This window comes from Sus scrofa, chromosome 9 (genome assembly GCF_000003025.6).
Source record: "Sus scrofa isolate TJ Tabasco breed Duroc chromosome 9, Sscrofa11.1, whole genome shotgun sequence".
Classification (NCBI taxonomy): domain Eukaryota; kingdom Metazoa; phylum Chordata; class Mammalia; order Artiodactyla; family Suidae; genus Sus; species Sus scrofa.
The window spans coordinates 100,198,344-100,218,679 of NC_010451.4; the positions used below are offsets into that span (position 1 = coordinate 100,198,344).

Sequence of the window (20,336 nt, forward strand, 5' to 3'; positions counted from 1 at the left end):
AGAGAACTTCTCTGATCAATGGTCACATGTTTCCTGGATACTCGATATAAAATAACAATCAAATGCACTCCATCACACATTTTCCCTCTGTGAAAGTTGGTTTTATGTGCCAATTTAAATTAAATAGCTGCTTATGATAGCCTAACCAATCAAACACTAACCTGGATACTGTGGTGAAGGCACTTTACAGTTATGGTAACATCTATAATCAGTTGATTCTTGGTAAAAAAGTATCCTGGATAATGCGGGCAGACCTTATCCAATAAGCCAAAAGGCCTTAAAAGCAAAAACTGCAGTTTCCCAGAAGAAAAAGAAATTGTGCCTCAACAGTGCAACATCAGTTTCTGTCTGCACCTGCTGTACTGCCCTCAAACTTCAGATCTGCCAGTCCCGAGAGTCACCTGAGCCAGGTCCTTGAAATAAACATAATCTAGTGGTTCTCTTTCTAGGGAGAACTCCAACTAATATAAATTCTAGTACCTAGTGTAGGGTCATGTTGTAAAAGAAATATCCCAAACTGTGCAAGTGGCTCTGGAAATGGGTAATAGGGAAATGCTGGAAGAATTATGAGTTATTTGACAGAAAAAGCCCAGACTGCCTTGAAACGATGGTTGGTTAGGAACATAAATATCAAAGGTGACTTTGAAGAGACTTAGATGGAAGTGAAGAGGACAGCAGAAAAGCTTCTGTCTTAGAGAATGACTACGTATATATGTATATCTCTATCATCATGAACACAATGTTGAAAGAAATATGAATGTTATTTTTGATGAGGTCTCAGAAGGAAATGATAAAAATATTACTGGACACTGGAGAAAAGGTAATCCTTGTTTTAAAGTGGCAAAAACTTGGTTTCACTGTGTTCTAGGGTTGGGTGTAAGGTAGACCTTGCAGGAGATGATACTGGATGTTCAGATTTAGCTGAGAACATTTCCAAGCAAAGAGTACATGGTCCAGCTTTGGCTTTCCTTGCTGCTAAAATAAAATGCAAGAGGACAGAGGGAAAAACTGAGGAGTGAACTATCAAGTAAAGAGGAAAAGATACACATAGGGATGGCCAAGGACTGGGGTGAAAGGGCCATGAGCCAAGGAACATCAAGCCCTTCCTACAACCACCAGAAGCTAAGAGGAGACAACGGAGGACTCCTCCTTGACTCTTCAAAAGCAATGCAAGCCCTGCTAATATACTGATTTTAAACTTCTAGCTTCCAGTACTATCAAAGAATAAATTTCTGATGTTTAATGCCACCTAGTTGGTGGTAATTTGTTAACAGTAGCTTTAGGAAACTAGTATATTCCCTACGTTGTTTTAGTTCTCCTTATGGCAATTATCACCCCCAAATATTAAATATTTCCTTTCCTCTCCTTCCCTATCCCTAAAACAATGCAAAAACAAAGACATGGTCGGTTTTGGCCATGTTGTATCCCCTCCACTGGACCAACAAAAGCACTCTGTAAATATTTGCTGAATCAAAGAATGAACTATGTCTACAGAATATTTTAAAAACACTTTTAAACAATAATAGACTACCTTTACTACATTAAAAGATCTAGATCTTGGAGTTATGTTGTGGGAATGTAAAATATAACAAAGATTTAACTTGATAATCAAGTAATTTGCCTTTATTTAATTTCCAAATTAAATAAAGAAATCTCTTTATTTAATTTGGAAATGAATGATGGTCATTCATATATTGGTCATAAACAAAGAGCCTTTAAGCCAGTGCTTCTCAAACTTTAGTGTGCCTCAGCATCACCAGGTGGGTAACTGGATGCTGCTGGAGACCACACTTTGCGAATCACCAGCCTAACTCATAAGTCAAGAAGCAAAAATGACTAAGAACCGATATGACAAAGGATCAGGCAAAGCACACAGCATTATGCAGTTTCACACATACACTAAAATTATCTTCAAATTCTGAACTTCTATTTTTTTAATGCAAAAGAAAACAAGATTATAGTATATTCTCCACGTAAAAAGATGAGACTTTTGACTAGCATCTAATAGGGAGTGAAACTGAGTATTCTCAGGGAGGGAAGGTGGAATAGGATATTGGAGATCCTGAGATGTGCTGACTAACATTCAGACTATCATTTAATACCTCTGTGACCAACACTGGTCCAATGCTGGTTGATCATATATGAATGTCAACCCTGTAAATATGACACTGCACCCCAAAATTAACTGCACATTTATATTACTATAGAAAAGGAACAGAAACTTATGATGATGATTTTCTAATAGAAGGGATGCTTTAATAGCTATTTTCAGCAAAAATATTACAGTAAAATAAAACCGTTGATTTTTTAAAGCAAAATTATCTGCAGAGATACTTTCCACAAATGCCTAGTCACGGAGGTGAGAGTCACCAGCACTTAAAATCAGTGAATAGATACAACAAAACATACAAAATGATAAACACACACTCCAAAGAGTTCTCAGTAGAACTCTTCTAAGTACATTTTTGTCCTCATTCTTCTCAGGCTCATTTAACATATAAAAAGCAAAGTTGGAACCATATGTTAGCAATGATAGTAATTTAACAGAATTCGAATCCAAAATAAGACAAAGTTTATTTGAAATTCCTGACAGACCTATGTTTATCTTTAAGTCAGCAAGTGCAAACAGTAACTAAAAACATCCTGTGAAATTCACCCAAGAAGACTAGACAGAGTGAGATAAGCGGACTTCCTGGAAGGATCATGATGACACACAACTTTTACGGAAATTATATCTTTGAGTAACAGCTGGAAGTGAAAAGTATCATCTAGAAATGAATGTTTAGGGTGCACCTAACCAAGAACAAAAATGAATTTTACCAAGAGTGTCTAAGTACCAAATAACTGATGTAACATTTACCTTTCTCTTTGCCATCATTTACGGAACTCTCACCTCTCTATTTCCTTTATAGACAGTAACTCATTTTATGTTTAAACCTCTTGACAATGAGCAAGATTGTAATAGTCTGTTAAGAATCTTCAACAAGTTTATCCTTACATAACAGGGGCCCAGGTCTAGAATCCTTACTTGTTAACCCCAACCTCATGCATTTTATCCTTGGACTACATGGCTAAAATAAAGTCATCATCTGAACATAAGAATTTAAGTTTGCAATAGAATACAGTCTTAAAGTTAAGGCAAATAAAAAGCAAAACGTCAGAATTTAAGGTGCACTAGGTTTAAAAACAAACCTTTCGAGTTCCCATCAAAGCTCAGCAGAAACAAATCTGACCAGCGTCCATGAGGACACAGGTTCAATCCCTAGCCTCACTCAGTGGGTTAAGGATCCAGCATTGCTGTGTGTAGATCGCAGACACGGCTCGGATCGGGTGTGGCTGTGGCCAGCATCCATAGCTCAGATTCGACCCCTAGCCTGGGAACCTCCATATGCCGCAGACACAGACCTAAAAAAGACAAAAAAAAAAAAAGAACCAAAAACCAAAACAACCCAAAACTCTTAAAGCCTAATTGTAACAGTGAACTTCCTTATATAATTAAAATAAATTCACAATTATTAAACACAGCAATAGTTCTTAAGGTAAATCAGATTATATAAACTAATAATATTTTAATATTCCTGGGTTTGGTTATTTAATATTCTAGAAGTTGTAAGCAAACTAATAGAAGGCAAATGATTTCAATAAAATAATGCCAGCACAAAAAAAGACTCCAGCAGCTTAAAAAAAAAAGAGTGAAAACATTAGGGTGATAGTGGTGTCACAGAATGGCTTTGGGAGTGTTCCTTCTTCTTCAACCTTTTGGAAAAGTTTAAGGAGGATGGGTAGGTATAAGTTCCTCTTTGTAGGTTTCATAGAATTTGCCTGTGAAGCCATCTGGTCCTGGACTTTTATTTGTAGGGACTGTTTTAATGACATATTCAATTTCATTTCTAGTGATAGGTCTGTTCAATTAATCTATTCCTTCTTGATTAAGTTTTTGCAGGCTGTGAGTCTCTTGAAAGTTGTCCATTTCTTCTAAAAGAAGAAACATTTCTTTTAAGTTGTCAAATTTGTTGGCATATAATTGTTCATAGTATTCTCTTATGGTTTTTTGTATTTCTGCAGTATTTGCTGTGATTTCTCCTTTTTCATTTCTTATTTTGTTTATTTGGTTTTTTTTTCCCTCTCCTCTTCTTAGTGAGTCTGACCAGAGGTTTGTCAATTCTGTTTACCTTTTCAAAGAACCAGCTCTTGGTTTTATTGATTTTTTCTATTGTTATTTTGTATCTCTCTTTTATTGATTTCCTCTCTGATCTTTATGATATCCTTCCTTCTGCTGATTTTAGCTTTTGTTCTTTTTTTTCTAATTGATTTAGGTGGTGGGTTAAATTGTCGATTTGAAATTTTTCTTTTTTGAGGAGGGCCTGTACTGGTATGAATTCCCACTAAGCACAGCTTTTGTGGCATCCCATAGAGTTGCTTCATCATCATTTGCCTTGAGGTCTTTTTAATTTCCTTCTTGATTTCCTCATTGAACCATTCTTTTTTTAGTAGCATGTTGTTTCGTGTCCACGCAGTTAGTTTTTTCTCATTTCTTTTCATGTGGTTGATTTCTAGTTTCAAGACATTCTGTGATGCAACCGCCACCCTAATATCAAAACCAGACAAAGATACCACCAAAAAAGAAAACTATAGGCCAATATCTTTGGTGAATATAGATGTAAAAATTCTCAACAATATTTTAGCCAACCGAATCCAACAACATAAAAAAAGATCATACATCACGACCAAGTGGGATTCATCCCAGGTTCACAAGGATGGTTAAACATTTGCAAATCAATCAATGTCATAAACCACATTAACAAAAGAAGTCTAAAACCACATCATCATCTCAATAGATGCAGAAAAAGCATCTGACAAAGTCCAACATCAATTCATGATAAAAACTCTTACCAAAGTGGGTATAGAGGGAACATACCTTAACATAATTAAAGCCATCTATGACAAACACATAGCAAATATAATACTCAATGGAGAAAAGCTGAAAGCCTTCCCCCTAAAATCTGGAACAAGACACAGATGCCCACTCTCACCACTTTTAACATAATATTGGAAGTACTAGCCACAGTAATCAGACAAACAAAAGAAATAAAAGGCACCCAAACTGGAAGAGAAGAGGTAAAACTGACACTGTATGCAGATGACATGATACTATATATAGAAAACTCTGACTCAGCCCAAACACTACTTGAACTAATCAACAAATTCAGCAAAGTAGTAGGATATAAGATTAACATTCAGAAATCAGTCGCATTTCTGTATACTAACAATGAAATATTAGAAAAGGAATACAAAAATACAATACCTTTGAAAATTGTAACCAAAAAAAAAAAAAAAATCAAATACCTGGGACTAAGCTTGACCAAGGAGGTGGAAGACTTACATGCTGAGAACTATAAACACTAATCAAGGAACTTAAAAAGGTTTCAAAGAAATGGAAAGATATTCATGCTCCTGGGTTGGAAAAATTAATACTGTAAAAATGGCCATACTACCCAAAGTAATCTACAGATTTAATGCAATCCCTATCAAATTACCCGTGACATTTTTCACAGAACTACAACAAACAATCCAAAAATTGATAGGGGGGAATTCCCGTCATGGCTCAGTGGTTACCAAATCCGACCAGGAACCATGAAGTTGCAGGTTCGATCCCTGGACTTGCTCAGTGGGTTAAGGATCTGGGGTTGCCATGAGCTGTGGTGTAGGTTGAAGATGGGGCTTGGATCCCACATTGCTGTGGCTCTGGTGTAGGCCGGCGACTAAAGTAGCTCTGATTCAACCCCTAGGCCTGGGAACCTCCATATGCTACGGGAGCGGCTCAAGAAATGGCAAAAAAGACCAAAAAAAAAAAAAAAAAATTTATAGGGAACTGCAAATGACCCAGAATTGCCAAAGCAATCCTGAGGAACAAAAACTGAGCAGGAGGCATAACTCTCCCAGACTTCAGGCAATGTTACAGAGCCACAATAATCAAGACAGTGTGGTACTGGTACCCAAACAGCCAAACAGACCAATGGAACAAAATAGAGAACCCAGAAGTAAACCCAGACACTTATGGTCAATTAATCTTTGACAAAGGAGGCAAGAATATAAAACGGGAAAAAGACAGTCTTTTCAGCAAGGGGTGCTGGAAAAACTGGACAGCCACATATAAATCAATGAAACTGAACACACCCTGACACCATGCACAAAAATACACAAAATGGCTTAAAGACTTAAATTTAAGACAAGACACCATCAAACTCCTGGAAGAGAACATAGGCAAAACATTCTCTGACAGCAACAGCACAAATGTTTTCTTAGGTCAGTCTCCCAAGGCTACAGAAATAAAGCAAAAATAAACCAATAGGACCTAATCAAACTGACAAGCTTCTGCACAGCAAAGGAAAACATTAAAAAAATAAATAAATAAAGACAACTTATGGAATGGGAGAAAACAGTTTCAAATGATGCAACTGACGAGGGCTTAATCTCTAAAATATACAAACAATTTGTATAACTCAACAGCAAAAAAGCCAACAACCCAATTTAAAAGTGGGCAAAAGACCTATATAGGCATTTCTCCAAAGAAGATATACAGATGGGAACAAGCACATGAAAAAATGCTCAACATCACTGATTATTAGAAAAATGCAAATCAAAACTCCTATGAGGTACCACTTCACTCCTGTCAGAATGGCCATCGTTAATAAGTCCACAAATAACAAATGCTGGAGAGGGTGGAAAGAAAAGGGAACTGTTGATGGGAATTTAAATTGGTACAACCCCTACAGAAAACAGTTTGGAGGTACCTTAGAAAACTATACATAGAATTACCATATGACCCAGCAATCCCACTCTTGGGCATATACCCGGACAAATCTTTCCTTGAAAAGATACATGCACCAGTATGTACACTGCAGCACTATTTGCAACAGCCAAAGCATGGAAACAACCTAAATGTCCATTGACAGATGATTGGATTAATAAGATATGGTATATATACACAGTGGAATACTATTCAGCCATAAAAGAACAAAATAATGTTATTTGCAGCAACATGGATGGAACCAGAGACTCTCATGCTGAGTGAAATAAGTCAAAAAGAGAAAGACAAATACCACATGATATCACTTATATGTGGAATCTAATATACGGCACAAATGAACCTTTCCACAGAAAAGAAAATCATGGACATGGAGAACAGATTTGTGGTTGCCAAGCAGGAGGGGGAGAGAGTGGGATGGACTGGGAATGTGGGGTTAAAAGATGCAAACTATTAGCTTTGGAATGGATAACCAGTGAGATCCTGCTGTATAGCACTGGGAACTATACCCAGTCACTTATGATGGAGCATGATAATGTGAGAAAAAAGAAGTATATATGTATGTATGTATGTGTCACATTGCTGTACAGTAGAAAATTGAAGAACACTGTAAATCGGCTACAATGGGAAAAAAAAGTGAAAACAGAAAAAAGTACAAGCAAATGTAAAACAGTATATAACATATTAAAGCCCAAAGTTTCATGGTCAGATAAACTAATTATGATCTGTATCTCTGTTTAAGAAAGCAAGGCAGTATTTGTTTTTTTGGAGGGAAGCTGCCACAGAAAACTGAAATTAAATTTTAGTTTTCTGGAAAACCCAATTACATGAACCACTGAATATGGGATAACTTAGTGTTAAATATAGCAACAGATGTTCTATATTTAAAATACTCATGTAGAGAACTGGACATATAGTTGCATACATTTAACAGTGCTTCCCATAAATTGTGAAACTGAGCTTCTTCTTGAGGTGAGCTGATGAATATTTGTTTTTTAATCTTTGACTAAGAACATTTTTTTGTTGTTCTTTTTTTGTCTTTTGGGGGCTGCACCAGCAGCATATGGAGGTACCCAGGCTAGGGGGTCTAATCGGAGCTACAGCTGCTGGCCTATATACCACAGCCACAACAATGCCAGATCTGGGCCACATATGTGACCTACACCGCAGCTCATGGCAATGCCGGATCCTTAACCCACTTAGTGAGGCCAAGGTTCAAACCTGCAAACTAACGGTTCCCAGTTGGATTCGTTTCCGCTGTACCACAACGGGAACTCCTAACAACGTTTTTTTAAGACGGTTTCAGAAATTCTGCTTTATTATTGTATTGTTTCAGAGCATTAGAGTTAACTGAAGCAAAATTTAGCAGTTTTTCACATATTGTGAAAATGGTTACTTCCTGGAAAAAGAAAAACCTAGTTCTGAATATAATGTTTAACTGAACTTCCCAGAGCCTGGTTCATTATAAAATGAGCAGACAAGACAATAGGAACTACAGGATCCCTCCCATTTCTAAGGGCTACAATTCACTGTTCCTCTGTTCATACCTCAGTAAGTTATAGGGCATTCTCAATTAAATGTATAACTTTTTATAAAAAAGATACAATTTTAAGGCGTTCCCATCGTGGCGCAGTGGTTAACGAATCCGACTAGGAACCATGAGGTCGTGGGTTCGGTCCCTGCCCTTGCTCAGTGGGTTAAAGATCCGGCATTGCTGTGAGCTGTGGTGTAGGTTGCAGATACGGCTCAGATCCAGTGTTGCTGTGGCTCTGGCATAGGCCAGGGGCTGCAGCTCCGATTTGACCCCTAGCCTAGGAACCTCCATATGCCGCGGGAGCAGCCCAAAGAAATAGCAAAAAAGACAAAAAAAAAAAAAGATACAATTAAAAAAAAATACTTCCACAATTAAACATATAGTCTATCAAGTAAAACATTCTTTTTACCTAAAAATAGATGGCAACATGTTCCTAAAATATACAATATTAGAGCAGGAGTTTCTATTTAAAAATAAAAGGCAAAAACAATTTTTATTTAAATTGATGAAAAATATAGCCAGGAGGAACTTGCATGGCTACCTTTTCTTATGTAAGAATATAAATATTCCTCCTAAGAATGTTTCTTGACCCCTTTCACCCCCAAATTCTTTTGTCCAATTGTCTGAGTAATTTTTTTTTTGTAATTTCCAACTCTAAAATTTTTAAACCTTTATTCTTATTCCTTTTTTTCTTAGACAATGTGTTTTATATGAAAATTTAGAAATTATATGCTTCAAAGCTACTCACTTAAAATGAAGATCTTTGAAAGTAAAATGGGTTTCAACAATTCCTGTAGTTTTCACTCGAGTTCTGAGAACATCTTGTTGAGTTGGGATATAATTTGGTTGTGCAATTCTATCCAAGTCATTCAGATAGCTGAAAAAACAACCAGCAATATGCCAACAGTTAATACTGTCAGTAAAGACCATCTAAGATCACCTAAATCAAAGAGTAAAATACTATAACACATGCACTAATCCAAATTACTGGAAGTTTTACACCTCTGTGTAATGACATAATCTGACCTATTTAAGTTTATATCTTATACAACTCCCACTGAAATGAAAATGTTAATAGTTCTTCAGCCACAAAGCTCTTTAAACCTTTTAAAAATGTCATGTACTTTGATTTTTAAGGATACTAATTAGCAATTCTCATTGCTGAAAAAGAAACACAGCAATAATTTTATAAACACCCAAACTAACTGCATACCATAACTTTGCCCCTTAAAATTCTTCATTACACTTTTTTGCTGTAGCGCTGTTTATGTTCCAAATTATTCTTGTTGAGGATTTAGAAAGCCTTCGTTTTTGAGAAAGCAGTGAGGAAACCTCTGGCCAAAGATGTGATATTGTTCCTTTTCGACCAGCCTTAAGTTACATACAAGAAAACACTGCACATGTTCCTGTAGTCTACATTTAAGTGGCACTCTGAAAGTTCATATTTTACTCCTTACTCTTTTCACAGTCACTCACTCAACACTCTGCTAATGATGCCAAATACGATGTGATATAAAAATGTAGTGGTGTCCTACCATGCAATTATTTTATTTTGTGTCAAATTATGTAGTAGAGTCAGTAAATGTCTTAGTCCAGATACTGAGAGATTAATGTGAATCTGAGTGGTTAAAGAAGGACTCATGGATAGTGAGGGGTATAAACAGTACAAGGGATAAAAGGGAATGTCATTCACATCAGGAAAAGCAGTAAAACAGTATGGAGGCAGGAATAGTCATGTCTTGTTTCTCAGAAAGTGAGGCCATTAGTAGGCTATGCAAGTAATTAAGCCTAAGGTCAGTGTGGGGAGCATCACTGCAGTAATTTCTAATACCGGGGTGGAACAGTCCAAGACACTTTAGAAGATACATCTAGGTTTATTACAGTGAAGCACCATCTACTGCAAACTGTTCCATAGCCATTTGGGATGGGGTCTTCAAACAAATAGGGTCTTACAAACAAAAGAAGCTCAATAAATATCTGATTTGTGGAGATGGGAGTTGGAAAGCTACCCACTGAATTAACCATCAAAATGTTTTAGTCAGTGAGGAATGTGTATGATATTGATACTAGAATACCTAGAGATAGCTTGAGTTATCTGTATGACATTTACTGAATTAAAAGTAATCTTATATTATCACATTGGTGATAATCCCCTAGTACTTTGTCTGTGTTTTTAGTTCTATATATATTATGTTCACCTTATTGTAAGAAAATGTGACTTAACAGGCAATGGCAAGATTTTACTAACTGTCCCTTTGAAATACTGAGCTGCTCTAGTTTAAGATATATTTCTTAGCTTAAAATGGCTATAGTTCTATTAGTCTCAAAAAATAATGCACATTTATATTTCAGCAAGACAAAAAAGAAAAACAGGCATTGTAAAAAACTCTTGTTTTAAAAGATGACAAATTTGAAGTGTAAATTTGTGGTTAGATGGTCTCAATGGGCAACTTGGCAGCATCTCTTATCTCAAGGATTCAGAAATCAAGATACCCTGTAACTACTATAGAGAAAAAGATTTTTTTATCACTTTTCTTTATTCTTGAAAGATGGTTCTATTATTGCCATAAGGTCAGAACTGCTAGTAATAAAATAATGGTGAGCCAAAGGTACACACTTTTTTCAGTGTACGTCCAAGCACTGTGCACAGGACAAAAGGTCTTGGCCAATATACTGGGGGGGGGGTGTAGATAGGAGGAAATAAAACTTCAATCCCTCATTCCTGAGAAGCATCCCTTAATTACTGAAATAGTTCCCCTTTCCGGGTTCAGCTCAGAGCAGTCTCTTCACCATAAATGATTTCCGCTTAGACCTTTCTGCAGGTTCTGGTGATGACAAAGCAAGCATCACGGACTAAGAGTCGTGTTCTTGTGCTAGGAAACGTTTTTCTAATTTTTTCTTATAGCCTCTGTAGAGTCTGGTTTATTAATTTATTCATTATTAAATAAGGGCATATTGCATGATGCCTATGTGTCAGCATAAGAAAGAAAACTGGGGCCAAAATAGACCTTACTGAATTTACAATGTAGTGGCAGAGACAGAAAATAATCAGAGTCTCAAGTATAAATCCAATTACCTCAAAATGAATGCAAATCTGTGAGTGCTATGAAAGAAAATACACTGTATCATGAGTACATAAAACAAGGAGGCAAAGGCTTATTCACTGAATCAAGGAAAATTTCCTTGCAGAAGTTAGGATACTAGGTGGAGAGACATGCTACCTAGCAATAGGAAGATGTTACATATATATATAAACTATATATGCAACAATATATATGGCTTATATACCTATAAAACATTAAAATACATATTAAGATATATAGCATAAAAATTGTGCTGGGTTACACACTAACTTGTATTACTTATTCACTCACACTAAATCACTTATCTAACACTGAGTACTCTGATGTGCAACACATGACATGACATGTTATATGATAGTTAAGTCCTCAGGAACCACATGCTGAAGCAAGGTATCTGTATTGACCTAGATCTTCTAATGCCTGTCTTCTTCTATCTAATCCCCACTTGTTTCCCTAAGAGCCAACAGCTCTGTCAAGAAAACAATAATTTTGGAAAGCAAATCGAGTTCATGGCATATGTTTCTACTCATACCACCTTGATATTTCTTAGTATGTGTGCCAAAGAATGGAAATGAATCCTTGTTTTTACTCTACACAGATCGCCAAGCAGAAAGCTCCCTAATTAGGTTTCCTCACAAACTGCTTTACAGACTTTTTGGATTCACCACTTGGAAAATCAAGGCAGATACTTCCTCTGAGGAACTGGACTTAGATATCTGTAAACAGTGTCTAATGCAACAGAGTACATACAACCGACAATTTTCAAGTGTAGACCTACTTTCTTTTCTTCAGTGAGAAAATATCTTGGGATCACCATGCACCCCTTCAAAAGGGCTGCCTGTCACTCAAGGTGCCTGTCACGAGACAAGCTACCATCCAGACTAAGGCACCATCGGTAAACGAAAACACTCAAATCAGTTACACTCCCTTTCGGCTAGCCCCAGGTGAACTAGAGATACACCCTAATTCAAAGTGAACTTTGGGAAGTTCTAACTACTTTCTTGGAAATGTATGAGAAATAATTTCATTCTGCATGATTCAATTAGAGTTACATTATTAAAGTTACATAAGCATGAGTCCCTTGAGACAACTTTTGAACACAGAGGAACTAACAAATTGCACTGCTACCTACAAACACACACAAAAAAGATAGAAAAAGTTTTCAAATACTGTCATCCTGAATATCCTGAGTTGTGTAAGAATGTGTCACTAGATTCTGTATTAAAATTCACTTGGAGGTATATTTGACTTACAAGTAATTATTCATGATCGTGTAGTTCTGAACTTATGATTACTTACTATGCTGCAGAATCATTAAGCTGGTACTCTCGGGATCTGTTGAAGCAAGCTTGTACGCCGCTGTCTTTCCACAGCCTCTTTATAACTCCAGCAAGTTCTGCAGTCATAAAACCTTCCTCAGCAGCACCAGCAAGCACAAAGAGTTGGCGGGCATCATCCTGAACATTCAAAGACCATTTTTTCAAAAAAAAAAAGAAAGAAAAAGAAAAAGGCAGATAAAATACATTATTGATTACAAAATGTACAATAGTGAGTTTCCTTTATGCTTTTTATTGGTGTTATAACTTGATTTCTCTAAAACACCACTTAAAAGTTGGCTGAATCAAAAAAGGATAATCTTAAACCCTAAGTCCATGTTTTGTGATATTAGTGACAGCTATCAAAGCACTAGGAAGCTCAAAGAATGACCACACTTAGAGCTCATGAAGGAATCTATTAACCAACTACTCACAATGGATACCAAATAATTACAAAGTATACCAGACTAAATTCTAAAAATAACCTCTGTCTGTTATATACTGAAGATGATCACTTTTGAGAAAAGAGAAGAATATATGCTTTACCCTTCTCTCACCAAAATGTTTCTAATCTAAAAAACACATTAACACTATTAGAGGTTACTTTTAGAGTCTAATTCACTGTTAGCTTTCTGGTATGCCTTGTAGATACAAAATAAGTTCAGAGAAAGGAGGAATCAATGTGGAGTATAAAGCAAGAATAGTTCCACACAATGGTCTGAGATTTTCATGAGACCTAAAAGTATATACACATTAAAATCAAAGGGCCAGGAAGGAGGGATAGGTGTTTGCTAATCCAGGCATAGGAAACAAAATAAACCTAGCTTTGGAGTGGCAATACTCATGACACATATAGAAGACAGCATGGAAAAGTTTTTAAATGAAGGAATACTGCACATAAAATTAAATTTTTATTCCATTTTCAAGCTACAGCATTTAGTTATTCTGATCCACATGTCATCAACCCCACAAGGTCAGTGCTGTTCAAAAGAAATATAAGCCGCTTATACAATTCTGAGTTTTCTAATAGCACATTTTAAACAGCAATAAAAGGTCAAATTTAAACAATATATTTTATTTAACCTAGGTATAAAATATTTCAAAATGTGATCAATATTAAGTTATTGAGGTATTTCATATTTTTATAGACATCTATAACTTTGAAATTTGGTGTTTCTTTTATAAAGACAGAGCATCTCAATCCAGATTAGACACATTTCAAATACCTAACAGCCACGTATGGGTAGTAGCTCAGGCTCTATAACACAACTCTAATTTTCAGATAATAACACAGTTAATACAAAAATAAGGGAGAAGTGAAATTACCATCTTCACAAAGATTCTTTGTGGCCTGAGATTTGCAGTTTTACGTTAAATGGGTAGACAATACCTAATTTTCTCCTGGAGCGTTTTTCCAATGCAGTGTCTTAGTTCTTTATGAAGTGATGGTGCATTATGATAAGATGTGCAGAAGAGAAGCATTTGGTGACACAGACTAGCAAAGGGGACTAGCTGATAATACAAATTCATTCTGCTGCCAATTTGTGAAACATTTTCTTTTCAGATGGAACCCATTGTGAAGAACAATTAATTCACTCAGCATGGGAAGATATTATTCAAGCATATGTTTCCCTTTTTAGTAAGTCACAAGAGAAATGAATGTAAGCAAGTAACACGTGTACAATATCCTTTTAACAAACCCTAACAAAACAGTTACATGTCATTCTTAGCACTGTTTACCTAATTCCGGTAAACAGTTATTCAGTTTACCAAATAATGACTTATACATGAGAAATTTCTACACTTTGTTTTTATTTTTAACTAAATGATGTCAAACATACTTTTCCCCATTATAGAAAAGTGCTTTTCATTTAGTAGGCTTTAAAATGAGCTTTCATTATGATGCATTTATTCAACTTCAGTAAAAATTTCTTGATAGAAAAGACTAATGCCTCTGGTATGGGTCATAAAATCATAGTCTCTTCAAACTTTCTAGGAAAGAAGCCTGAAGAAAAGACATGCGAAACTTTGGAAAGCTCTATTTATAAGCTGTTTTCTCTCTGTGGCATTCGCAAATATCTCTTCTTCACAAAATGTACAAGTCTTTTTTTCTTATAAAATGAATGGAGTATTTTTCTGCATGTCATCAGCAGGGCATTCAGATGTCTGCAGATGAGCTTTAAGTAATAAATTTAAGCAGGAACTTACTGTAGAAATTATTCTACCTAATTTTTTGTTTTGTATAAAAAGAACCTGAGGCACAGAGAGATTGTGCAATTTATTTAAGGTTTCACATTTAATTAGTCACCCTATCACAGATATTAGTCAACAACAATTACTAAGTAGCAATTGCCTAAGACAACATATATTTGAAAATTACAGAATGATGGCAATAATCCTATCTTGTCATGGATTGAAGTCTTCAAGATTCTTGTAAAAATGTTACTTAAGAACATTTAAGAAAGATCAACTTGAGTGTACACAGTGTGACATAGTGTAGAAAAAGGGTAGGGATTACCCATAGGTAAGGAAACTAGTTTATAGGAACTCTACTGTGGTATTAAAAAGAAAGAAGCTTATTTGTCAGGCAATTATTTGTGAGTAGCAAGGAAAAACATTCTTGGATGTAGCCAAGTTAATATGTTTTCAAACGCTAAGAACTAAATGAAAATAAGATGGTTTCAAGAATATAACTTCTAATTCGTCTAAATGTGTGTTCAGGGAACTCAAAAAGGAGATAGGACATGCTATCATGTCAAGAGACACATCACAGCCTATTTTCCCACTGATAGGGATCACAAAGCATCCTTTATTTACTTGGTTACAGTACATTTTATTTGAAGCCATCACCTACTTTATGAGAATTATGGAGAAGAGAGGACACTGAGGAACCATGATGACTGTCTTCTGTTATATCAAGGATCATTACAGGTAAGAAAGAGAAGTTTTGTGCTTAGGCAGAGAGCAGAAAAACAAAACAAAAAAAAACCAAAAAAAAAAACCACTCCAGAAAAAAGAATTTTTACAGTAAAACATGAAAGAAAGAAAGAAAGGAGAGACTGATTTTTTCTTTTCTTTTTTTTTTTTTTTTTTTTTGGCTTTTTAGGGCAGCACCTGCAGCATATGGAAGTTCCCAGGCTAGGGATTGAATTAGAGCTGCAGCTGCCAGTCTATACCACAGCCACGGCAACATGAGATCCAAGCCATGTCTGTGACCTACACCATGGCTCACAGCAATGCCAGATCCTTAAACAACTGAGTGAGGCCAGGGATCAAACCTGCATCCTCATGGATACTAGTTGGGTTTGTTACCACTGAGCCACAATGGGAATTCTGAGACTGAAAATTTTAAGCAAAGGCTAGATCATTATTTATTGCAACAGAGCGGACAGAATTTATGAATGAGATTAAGAGTTTAAATAGAAAACATCAGAAAGCCCTTCTACCATAGTGGCTAAATAATATGATAAAGGAGTGTTAAAGGGTGACACCTCTTAATTTTCGGCTAGAGGAATAAATATAGAAATCCTTTGTTTCAAAGGTTCAGTGCAGTTATTTCATTAATAACATTAGCCAACAATACTGAACACCACATATAATGAGAATTACTCATGTATTTAATCTACCACATTTCTACAGCATACAATCATTTCTATAAATTTAAGATAGCTATAATGCTTTTACCAAAGTTAATGTGCTTGTAAGGAAATCTTGAAAACTTTACTGAAGCTACCTCTACGTGGCTCCTGGGGTCAATCCCAAATATTAAAGAAATGCTTGAAGAAATACAAATTCTTGGAGCTCCCAATGTGGCTCAGCAGAAACGAACCCAACTAGTATCCATGAGGATGCGGGTTCAATTCCTGGCCTTGCTCAGTTTGTTAAGGATCTGGCATTGCCGTGAACAATGGTATATAGGTCACAGACGTGCCTCAGATCCTATGTTGCTGTGGCTGTGGCGTAGGCTGACAGCTGTAGCTCTGATTTGGCCCTAGCCTGCGAAATTCCATGTGCCGCCGGTGTGGCCTTAAAAAAGAAAAAAAGGGGGGGAGGGGGACACAAAATGTAAAACTACTTTTTTACCTCTAAAAACACAAATGTCACCAAAGAAAAAATAACTGAGGTCAGGAAATAGGAAGTCACTTTTCTTCTTTCCTTAACACTGCTTAAAAGGAGAGGGAAAGCCTAAAAATAAAATAATCTAAGTTAATTTTAACTAAATTGCAGACAGCACAATTTTTGACTAAATTGCAGTGAGTATGAGCTTCATTACGTCAAGAAATTACAATAAATGTTGCCCCAAAATAACCTGTATGTATATATTTACGAATCTTATAAATGTATATATTTTTAATTTTCAAACTAATAAAATAAATATTTAAGTATTCTTTGGACAATATAACCTGTTGTCAAAAGACACAGAGAAATATGTAATAAATGATACATGAATTGAGCGAAATAGAAAAACACTATGCTAGAGGCACATAATACATTTGAAATGAATGTTAATATCACTGTCACATATATAAATCGTTATTTCTCAGAATCAAAAACAAAATAACTACTTCATCTTAGTTCTCAAACATAAAACAAAGCACTACTATAAATAATTCAAATATTCATATGGAGAAATAACAAGTAGAAATAACTGGAAACATTTTGAAAATGCATACTGGAGAAGGAAGGCTGAAATGATCAGATATTAAAAATCTACAATAGGTAGGACACTCTCGTACTAATGCAAACCAATAAGGGAAAAAAGGCCCAAATCTGAACTTACAGAATATAAAGGTGGCAAGAAAAATCAGTAGGAAAGAATATGATTATCCAAAAAACACTTATGAATAATTAGATAACCATTTGAAGAGGAAAAAAAAATAATGCCATGCATACAACAAAATGAGTTTGAGGGATTAAAGGACAAACATAGAAACAATGCTAAAATTCAGTTCCCCAAAAAACTTTTAAAATGGCATGAATATCTGGTGAATCTTTGGTTCAGAGAAAATTTTCTAAATGTAAACTTAATGGAAGAAATAATCAGAGAAGATTTTAAAAATGAAAACCTAAGATTAAAGGAATAAGCCAAATGTGAGAGAACATTTCCATTTGTGGACAAATGTTTAACATATATGTATATACAAACAAGCAAACAGATAGTCAAAACACCAAGACTCCCTTCAGTAAATGAATAAAGGATAAAAGCAGCCACTAACATAGAAAAAGAGAGTCAATAAAGATATGGAAAACTGATATTTACATTAAAAAATAAAAAATGAAAATTAAATTGAAACAAGACTTACTAGTAAGTTAGTCAATATTTGAAAAATATAAGACTTCTAAATTTTAGCTACCCAAAGCACTAAGAAAAGATGCTGCTGCTCAGAAGGTAAACTAATACAGCCTTTCTCAAAAGCAATCTACAAATTTGGCAGACAGACCTTTTAACTAACTAAAGAAGTAAGTTACAAAATTAGAGGAAGAGAAAAGCCAAAGTTTTCCATTCCTCACTGCCAAACTCATTCCAAGCATTGCTTCTCAAGTTTTCAAGGATAAAAGGACCAATCTTGCATTTTATTTTCTTTTGTTTCCCATCTATTTCAAAGCTAATCGTACTGGAAAAATAGCATTTAAGTGAAATAGAATATCAATAAAGTTTGTGAGCTATCAGAGTTAATGTATTAGTCACTCTGTCAATGGCTGTAAGTTTGGCTAACCATTCACTCCGACTTCTGTGTTCACCTGTGCACATGCTCGTGCACCTGGACCACACTCTGAGCAGCACAGCTCTAAGTGATGCAGCACCTAAGACATGTTGATAGGCTCCTGGATAATGCTTCCCTAACTGCACATTATTAAAAACAAAATAATATAATTTATCAAGTTATTGTCATCCACAGATTGACTAAGCTCATTATGAGAGAGTTGAGAAAGGATATTAGGTACAAAATTTGACTGCTCTATGCCAGCTTTGAAAACAATTTTGTTTCCTCTCATTTTAAATAACTAATGTGTAATCTGCTTTGCAAATCTGCTAACTGCCAACTATGAAGCAAACCACTGCAAATAAGTCACTGTGTCTTAAAATTTTACAATTTTTAGTCAATTCTCACTGAATTAACTCACATATTACATGTAATTTCAATCAAGATACTGACAAGCTTTTTATTTAACAGGGATATGGGGAATTAAGTTGACTCTCAAGTTCATCTGGAAGAGAAATGCATTAATAGCCTTGAAATTTTTGTTAAAAGAGAACTCTGGGATGGGTGCACTTAATTGAACAGAGAGCAAAATCCTACGAAACAACAGAAACTAAAATAATGTGAATCTGACAAAATAATAATAGTAATCATTATATATAACAATAGCAGTAACAAGCATTTATTGGGCATCTGTTATGACCATGGCATGTGGTAAAGTCTTGTCATTATTTCTCACAATTCTATAAGGTAGAGGTAACCAGTACTTGCATCTTATTATGATGAAAAAAACTTAGAAAGGTTAAGTAATTTAATAAGTGACTCAGCTGGGGAAGAAAAGCATCTATCAATGAGGGAAAAACATGGAGTCCAGAAACACACTCCATTTTGTGCTTAAGGGTAGCATTTTCAAATGAGTATTTAATAAATGGCTTTAAGGCAAGAAATGATCAGATATACTTATATTCCACCTAGCAAGAGACACAAGTAACATTTCTAGATGAGTAAAGAGATAAATCTAAAAAAAATTCTATAAACAGTCTAGAAAAATGATTATTTAAAAATAATTTTAAGTTGAAGAATGTTATTAACAGGACACAAAACACAGAAATCAGAATTGATTAAATAAGGTTCAACAAGAAACAAGAAAAATCCTATTTCAAACAAGTAAAAGAAATATGGTGAATAAAAACATAAGCAAAAAATACAGAATTAATATCCCTAATATTCAAAGAGACTCAACGTGAAAAGAACAAGGAATTTAACAGAACTGCATAAAGAATATTAAGAGGCGTCCACCGAAGAGCTACAAAGACAAAGAGAATCTCAACCTCATTGAACATCACAAAAATAGAACCTGAAAAAAAAGTATTTTTCACTAAGATATTAAAAGTTAAAATGATATATCTAAGTTGATGAGACTCTGGGAAAGTAGACAGTGATGCACAGCTGCTAGAAAAGATTATTTGAATTGTTTTTTTCTGAAAACAAATCTATGGTATGTATGAAACTTAACTATCTGGTTTATCCTTCGACTTAAGGCTAGTACTTCCGAGAATTGATACTTTAGTAATGGAAATATATTCAAGCCTTTGACTATACTTTTTTCTTTCTAGAATGCACTTTCCTTTTTTTTTGTCTAGAAAACTCTTAAGACATGTTCCCACACCAAGCTCAAAGTCCTTTCCTCCCGTCTTGGCCATGTTTAATTCATCTTTGTATTTCTTGGTACAATTTCAAGAGTCTCATAACATTTTAAAGCTTGCACAGAGGCAAGGCAATACCAGACACAGAGGAGACCAATCAGAACTATGAGAGATAAGGCAAACAAAAGTGATAGTCTCAAGGCAAGAAGAAAACACTTACTAGGGTATAGGTAGAGAGTCTAAAATC

At 35.2% G+C, this 20,336-nt stretch overlaps 1 protein-coding gene across 1 annotated transcript in view; it reads right to left on the minus strand.

Annotated features, from left to right (window-relative positions):
* GNAI1 (G protein subunit alpha i1) overlaps positions 1 to 20,336 on the minus strand; it is an 84,397-nt gene that overhangs the window by 10,466 nt on the left and 53,595 nt on the right. The window contains exons 4-5 of the mRNA XM_021063494.1: positions 12,725 to 12,882; positions 9,091 to 9,219 (exon numbers count right to left, since the gene is read on the minus strand). Coding sequence (XP_020919153.1) covers positions 9,091 to 9,219; positions 12,725 to 12,882 — 287 coding nt within the window. The remainder of the gene's footprint in view (positions 1 to 9,090; positions 9,220 to 12,724; positions 12,883 to 20,336) is intronic.